Here is a 7,272-nt window from a genome sequence, read left to right on the forward strand (position 1 = left end):
AAAGTTTCCTCTCATGGTGGCACAACTGCTTGTGTTCCCATACAGAGAACTCAACTCTCAAAGTCAGTTCAGGTCAAAAAGACTTATCTGGCAAAAAAAAGTAAGTTTTTAAATCCAGGATCATTTATCTTATGCAGTTGTACACAGCCATACAAAACCTTGTCCCAGTCTAGCCAAGAGTACAACAGTTTTAAAGAACGCGAGTTTATGCTGACCCGAAGCGTTCATTGAGCTAAAGCTTCAATTTCAAATTTACTCTTTAAAACCGCAGAGGGAAACTTGAGGTTTCATGTCATGAACTGGTATGCAACACCGGATGACGTAAAGTTCTAATTAGACATAAACAAGCAAGGCCTCCCTCTTCTATAGGGGGAAATGTACAAAGTACATCTTTTAACAAAATTGGTATTACAAACCAAGAGAAGTACATTTTACTTAGTTCAAGTACTTTCAAACAGCAATACTCATGATAAATGTTAAGAATGAATGGTTTTCCCTTCAAATTTCTCCCTCTCTCCTTTTTTTTTTTCCTTTGGGTATAAATGGAAGTAAAGCAGCTACATTCTTTCACTTTAATGGCATGTTTCCACCAGGTTATATATCCACAAAAACTGTCTTTGCACGTACTAAAATAGTATTAAAGGTTTATATGAAAGTAGGCAACACTACCTGGATTGAACCTAAAATATCTTTCAAAGGATCTTCATAGAACTCATCCTTTCCAAAGAACAGCAGCAATTCAAAAAAACTCCTAAAAAACAGAAGTAGTGACAAGTCAACCAAACTAAAAATGTTAATTCAAAAAAATGAAACTACTGTAAGTCTGTTAGTTTGCACAGCACTAAAAACAAAATTACGACTTTGATAAGTTCTAGACCTGTGCCCATGCCGGAGTCGCTCCAAAAAGTTTGGCTAATTCTCACACTCTCTAAATGGAACTCATATTTCAAAAATTTTATGTTGGTCTAGTATTTTGTGCTGGATTTTGGCAGACTTCCACACACACACCCCAAAGACATTTTTTATCAGGCATCAAGTCGCAAATACAATACAGCTATAGACAAGCTAACAAGATCAAATAAGTAATAAAACAGATCATACTTAAGCACAACTTAAAATCCCTTTTGCCACACCTTTTTCATAAGTTCAGGACATTTAGACTCACAGTACCTGCCCGATCTTCTCCCTTAAGAACTCTTATGTCCTCCCCACTGCTGCTCCCCATTCACCATTTCAAGAGTGAACCTTCCCCAAAAGGCAAAGCATTTGTCAGATATGCAGCAATTTTGAGGAAGAAAGAGGACAACTGTAAAATTTCTACAGTATGCAGAGTGTGCAAGGAGTTAGGTTCAAGGAACAGTAACTCCACGTGAATGCAGATTCCCCAAAATTCATATTTTCAAGTATGACAAGCACTTTCTACTAACACATTGTATTCCATTTCAGTCTGTCTTGCCATAACACCCACTGAAGTCTCTCTGTGAAGGTGGAGGTTTAAAGGTGCTATTAATTTCGTATTTCCAAAAAAAGCATTTGAAGATTATTTTCAAAGGAAGAGCTTTTGTGCAAATACACAAACGGAACTACATTCATCTTCTGTGTGGCATCCAAACAACTTGATAAAACTTCAATTTCACCACCAAGTTTTTAAGCAAATCAGGCAGGCCTATGTGCAGCAACATGAACTCGCAAATGTCACCTCAAAAGAGGCAGCAGATAAAGGGAGAAGGGAGGACTGATCCTTTCAACTGCAGCCTAGATTCAAACTGACCTGTGGCCTCCATTTTTCCATAATCTTAAAATACTCATCTAGCCCTTTATTTATTTTTAATACAGTGACTGAGACAATCAATCCTGACAGCAGAATCAGAAAGGTTAGTAAAAAGTAGCTTTCCAGAGCTCAAATCGATTTAGGTCTTCACTTACAGAAGTATACTTCCAGATACTTGCAACTCAGTTCAATCACGAACTACATAGTTGGATCTCGTGGATCTGCAGACAGCTCCAGTGTACCTCCTATTGCTCTGCTTTAAGATTCTGAGAAATTTAATTTCTATTTGGAAAAGGTAACTACCAAGTACTGCACTAATGTAATCTGCAATTGCTGGTTGAGAAACTCATGAGCAGCAGGCAGTAATTGAGCGACTCTCAGAGGAAAAAGATAGTACTGAAAGAAAAACTGTGCATCTAGGGTATTGTAGAAACAGGACTGAACAGCAAAGGGTTTGGTCTCGTAACAAAATAAAATACCAATAATTTTCTTCAAGATTATTCTAGACATCTTTTCCAAATGAACATGGAGAATAAGCAGGCAGAGAGGGAGAAGGTGGAAGACAACTCCTGAAAGAGGTTCCAGCACTCTTCCAACCTACAGGATTTTGAGTCAAGATCTTCCTGATGGCAATTTCTTTCCCAACTACAGCATTTAGTCTTTTGTTGTGATAGCTCTTAAAACAAAAGGTAGATTTTCATGAACAGTTGGACAAGGAACTCTTTTGCAGAACAGTTAAATCCACTGCAGTTATCCCCAAATTTAAAGTCAAACTTCAATATACTTGAAGTTAACACCCAAAGTACTCCTACAAAATGTTTTCTTTTTAATAAAGCTAATTAAAAAGAAGTTAAAGAGCAGTTTTAAGGCAATTTTTCCTCTCAATAACATTTTCAGAAATACTGTGCATTAAAAGATCTTAATATTCACATAAACAAAATGAAGTTTTGCATGGGAATAATCCAGAAGTGCCAAAAAAATGTTTCCTTTAGATTATGCTGCAGTATTTTTTTCCTAACCAGTGCTAAGCTTTCCCTAAAACAGATCTAGAAAATTTAAGATACACATTCATTATGTTCAATGACAGAGTTTTTCTCCAGATTAGGTCCTTGAATCTCAACTCAAATATGGAATAAAAAAACCAACTAGTACCCAAATAAGTACTTTGTTCTGAAAAACATTATCTCATTTCATGTTGATAAACAAAACTTCGCAGCACACTTGACTCTCAGGAAAGGTCAGACATGAGTCATGTCATGATCTGGAAAGTAGCCAAACTGTGACTTAAATAATAAGACAAAACTAGTTATAGCAAGTGATGCATGCATCCGTTTTTATTTGCTTTGACCGATTTAAAGAGAACAGGATCTCGGAAAAAAAAAAATCTGGAAATTAATAGTGAATAAGTGTAACCTATAGTTTTCTTCCCTACCAATACACCTGCTTCACACTCTTCTCAGGCTAATAAAGCAAGCTATCAAAATATTTATATCTCCTCATCAACAGTCTCCATTCCAGTCAATTCCAGCTTGGCCCTGTTATCTTAAACCTGTCTGCAGTATTGCACACCTTCATTTACATCATTCCTTTTATAGTCACGGTGCTTCCAGATTCATCACTCTCCTGGTTTTGGCTGGGATAGAGTTAAATTTTCTTCCTAGTAGCTGGTACAGTGCTGCGTGTTGGATTTAGGATGAGAATAACGTTGATAACACACCGATGTTTTAGTTGTTACTAGCAGGGCTCACACAGAGTCAAGGCCTTTTTGGCTTCTCACCCCAGCCCACCAGCGAGGAGGCTGGGGAGGCACAAGAAGTTGGGAGGGGACACAGCCGGGACAGCTGACCCCAATGACCCAAGGGATATCCCATACCATATGATGTCATGCTCAGTATATAAACTAGGGGGAAAGTTGGCCAGAGGCTGCTGCTCAGGAACTGCCTGGGCATCAGTCTTCTGTCCTACTAAACTGTCTTTATCTCAACCCATGAATTTTACTTATTTTTTCCCCCAATTCTCTCCCCCCTCCCACTAGAGGAGGGGTGTGGTGAGCAAGCGGCTGTGTGGTGTTTAGCTACCTGCTGGGGGAAACCATGACAATCACATCACTGCATGGATACTACTGGCATCAGAAGACTGCCTAAGAACACTAGTATGCTGGCATCATTGTTAAAATCCCTTGACATTAACGGCAATATAGATGCTGCTTCATTTGTGATGAATAGCAAGGCTAGTAAGTCTAAGAAATGCAACAGTCATTACTGTTAACAGTTTATTGTCTGGTTACCAAGGAAATCTTACTCAAGTATGACAATACAGTCAGGCAGGTTTTTGCTCTCCAAGAACTAAGACTAAATATACATCAAATTTTCAAAGGAGATTCGAGTAAGGTTTCCCAGGTAACTGCAACGACTAAACCCCAGGATCCCTTTATGATATCACATGCAAAACTATGCCAGTCAAGCACAGTCAGAAGAAAAACTAAGCTGGTGTTCTAGAATGGAAGCTCCAAAAACCAAGATAGACAACGGTGACAGGAACTCAGTGACAAATTCACTTTTAGATTATCAGGAAGTGACCACCCTACATACAACAAATACCTCAATTTCTACCTTTGTCCCTCCCAAGCTTTGATATGTAAAAGTATTTAAAAGTGTGGTTTGAATTTTTTGACATTTTTTTCCCCTAAAAATAGTGAAAAAACCCAGAAGTCGCCATGTTCTGATGTAACTGCTAGTCATTCTCCTATGCCCAAGCATTCTAGTTTTAAAAATTGTGCTCTTACAATTCCATAAATAGTTCCATGTCAAATAGTTTCACAGACACACAAAACAGTAAGTCTCCTTGGTGAAGTTTCACCAACACTTAAAGACGGCATATACTCTGTACGTGTACAGAACAAAGCCTTGACTCCTATGTAATTAGTACTACTAGCTCAAGAAACACGGAAAGGATGAGCAACCCAGTCCTCCTGACCAAGTAAACTAAGAGAGGAAGACTAGGAGAGAATTCACTTCTGATGACTAGATGAGGCAGGAGCAAGACACCTCCACACAAAATTCTGAACTGAGATACCGAGCTGTATTTGAAAGCACCGTTCAACAAGTGGTTAACCAGCTGGACAAATAAATCTGATTTTCTCAAGCCAAACCTGTAATAAAGCTAGCTTTTAGGTTTTTGTCCCCATCTGCTGAGAGAAGATCAAGTACATTGCATCTCAGCTAAGTATCTCTCACTCAAAGATTTATTTTTTTTGCTTCCATTCAACATCGAGGTTTTGAAACCTGAAAAGCTTTTCAGAACAAGAAAAGAAGGGACTTCTACTTATCTACTCATCATTACCCTGACACTTTCAGCCTTCATGTGGGAAATACACCAATGCATCAAGAAAAATCGAGATTATAGCAAGATTTATGACCTAACATTCTGCAGTTCTTTAAGGTGAATATGACTTTTGGTCAGTTAACTGTACAACAAGTCACCCCCATAAGCATTTTGATGACTCAAGCATAAAAATCCATTTTAAAATTGACTCATTTCTTTCAAAGGTTGGTCTTCAAATACTCCAAAACCAAGATTTTTCCAAAAAGAAGTCTGTATGGCGATCACTTATTTCTTTAGATTATTAATTTTGCCAGAAAACCCTTATGACACAGTATCGTAATACCTGACTAGAATATTTAACAAGGACATAAAAAGGTTAAACTAAATTCTAGGTTTTGTACCCTCAGTTAGCAATTCTTGGTTCCACATAGCTATGTCACCTGGTAAAACCACTCTTAAAAGCTCTGAGGATCTCCGAGACCCTATTGCCATTATAAAAGTAACACAGACAGTCTATATTGTAAAGGAAACAGTAAAAAAAAAAAAAAAAGCAACCAAAAAAAACCCAGATGTACTTACAAAGCTAGGCTACTCAATACATATTGTACGTGCTCACATTCAGCTGGGAATGATACACAGGCAGACGTGAAACAACAGAGCGCCGTTTGAAGCACCTGAAGCTGCGGCAAAGGAACCTGCCATCTTCCAGCATAGTCTTCAACAACCTAACAACAGAAACATGGAAATATATGTTACAATGGAAAACATTCTCTTCAGTCAGAAATAATAAGTACTTAATACTGTACCTGCTTTGTCTTTCCTCGTTCTCCCCCAGAAGCAGGGTGTGTAACCAAAAAACCTGACCATTTTGTGGTATCAAACCAAAAAAAGTAAATAGAAACTTTATGGCCTACATTATAAAAGATATAGCACAAAAGACCTTCAACTATTCTTTTCAGAGGATAAGGCAGGAAATACTTTCTTCTTACATAGTATCACAGTAGATATTACACTCTGCATTTAAACACAAGTTTTTATTTTGCAAGAGGATACAAATTAGAGAGTCTATAACAATATCCAGACATTCCACTCTAAAACTTTCAAGGAAGGGAACGACCAGCCTGCACTTTTCTAACCTTTCTGTCAGCACAGAAAGGCACAAAAATACCAGTCTCGCTTTCTTATCTGATCACATAAGTAAATTTGGCCTTTTTTATCCATATGATGGAACTAAGGCTAGTTATGCCCTGATCTACAGTTACAGAACTGCATCGCTATTTATAGACAAGCATGAAGGTGAAAAATAGGTGTTTTAGAAAAATGCTTGCATGGCCATCTAGTCAATCTTGCTTGTATTAATAAATGCAAATTTCTGGCACTGCCTATGCCCACATTGGGAGGCTCAATAACCCAGCATCCTCTGATATTTCTACACAGGTATCCCTACACTAAAGCCCTCTGAAAGGCTCACCCCTTTTAGAGTAATCCATGTATATATAAAACTCCGGGCACGGAATTCAGCACGAAGCACAGCAATAAACCAGACGTCTCTAAAGGCACCCACCAGTTCAGCGCCAGACTAGTTGCTATGCTGCAGTCCCGCAGCAAGAGGAGGACCAAGGGCTTTGGGTCATCTCTTCTCCTTTAATCAACAGCTAAGCCGTGATTCATATGCAGTACTCTAAGCACAGACTGACAGCTGTATTTCTTCCATGGTCTAGCACATGGCTTATCTCACTGCACTACAGTCAGGCTCCCTTTGCTCACTTCTTCTTGCCTTACTTTTTTTCGTCTTAATGGCACAGCTTCAATATAACCAGAAAAGCAGACCAGCCGCACTTCAGGGCCTAGGGCTCTCTTGTCCAACTGAGAAAGCCTAACTGAGATTCTTCGACATCCTGAGAAAGTGAGAAGCAGGTGGGGAACCACAATGCCATCAGTCATGTTGTAAAGACAAAGGTAAAGCACTCCATGGTGTACGGAAGAGACAAGTAACAGGCTTCAAGTAAAGCTATGAAGTGCCAATCCTATTTACACCTGGCCACCTGTCTCAAGAGCCAGGCTGGCCAACAAAGCATAGACTAAACCAAAAACCAAGGAGATCCCTCTTCAGGATTACTTTTTGACTTGTAAGTCTGTGAATCCCACTTAAATTTGTCTAATTCCCCATGAACTAA

General features: G+C 38.7%; 1 protein-coding gene across 1 annotated transcript in view; it reads right to left on the reverse strand.

Annotated features, from left to right (window-relative positions):
* The window catches only part of ZNF654 (zinc finger protein 654), a 23,171-nt gene extending 16,132 nt beyond the window's left edge, over positions 1 to 7,039 (reverse strand). Inside the window, exons 1-3 of the mRNA XM_009704223.1 lie at positions 6,878 to 7,039; positions 5,675 to 5,820; positions 670 to 751 (exon numbers count right to left, since the gene is read on the reverse strand). Coding sequence (XP_009702525.1) covers positions 670 to 751; positions 5,675 to 5,820; positions 6,878 to 7,039 — 390 coding nt within the window. The remainder of the gene's footprint in view (positions 1 to 669; positions 752 to 5,674; positions 5,821 to 6,877) is intronic.
* Between the last annotated feature and the right edge of the window lie 233 nt (positions 7,040 to 7,272).

This window comes from Cariama cristata, unplaced genomic scaffold (assembly GCF_000690535.1).
Source record: "Cariama cristata isolate BGI_N322 unplaced genomic scaffold, ASM69053v1 scaffold3507, whole genome shotgun sequence".
NCBI classification, from domain to species: domain Eukaryota; kingdom Metazoa; phylum Chordata; class Aves; order Cariamiformes; family Cariamidae; genus Cariama; species Cariama cristata.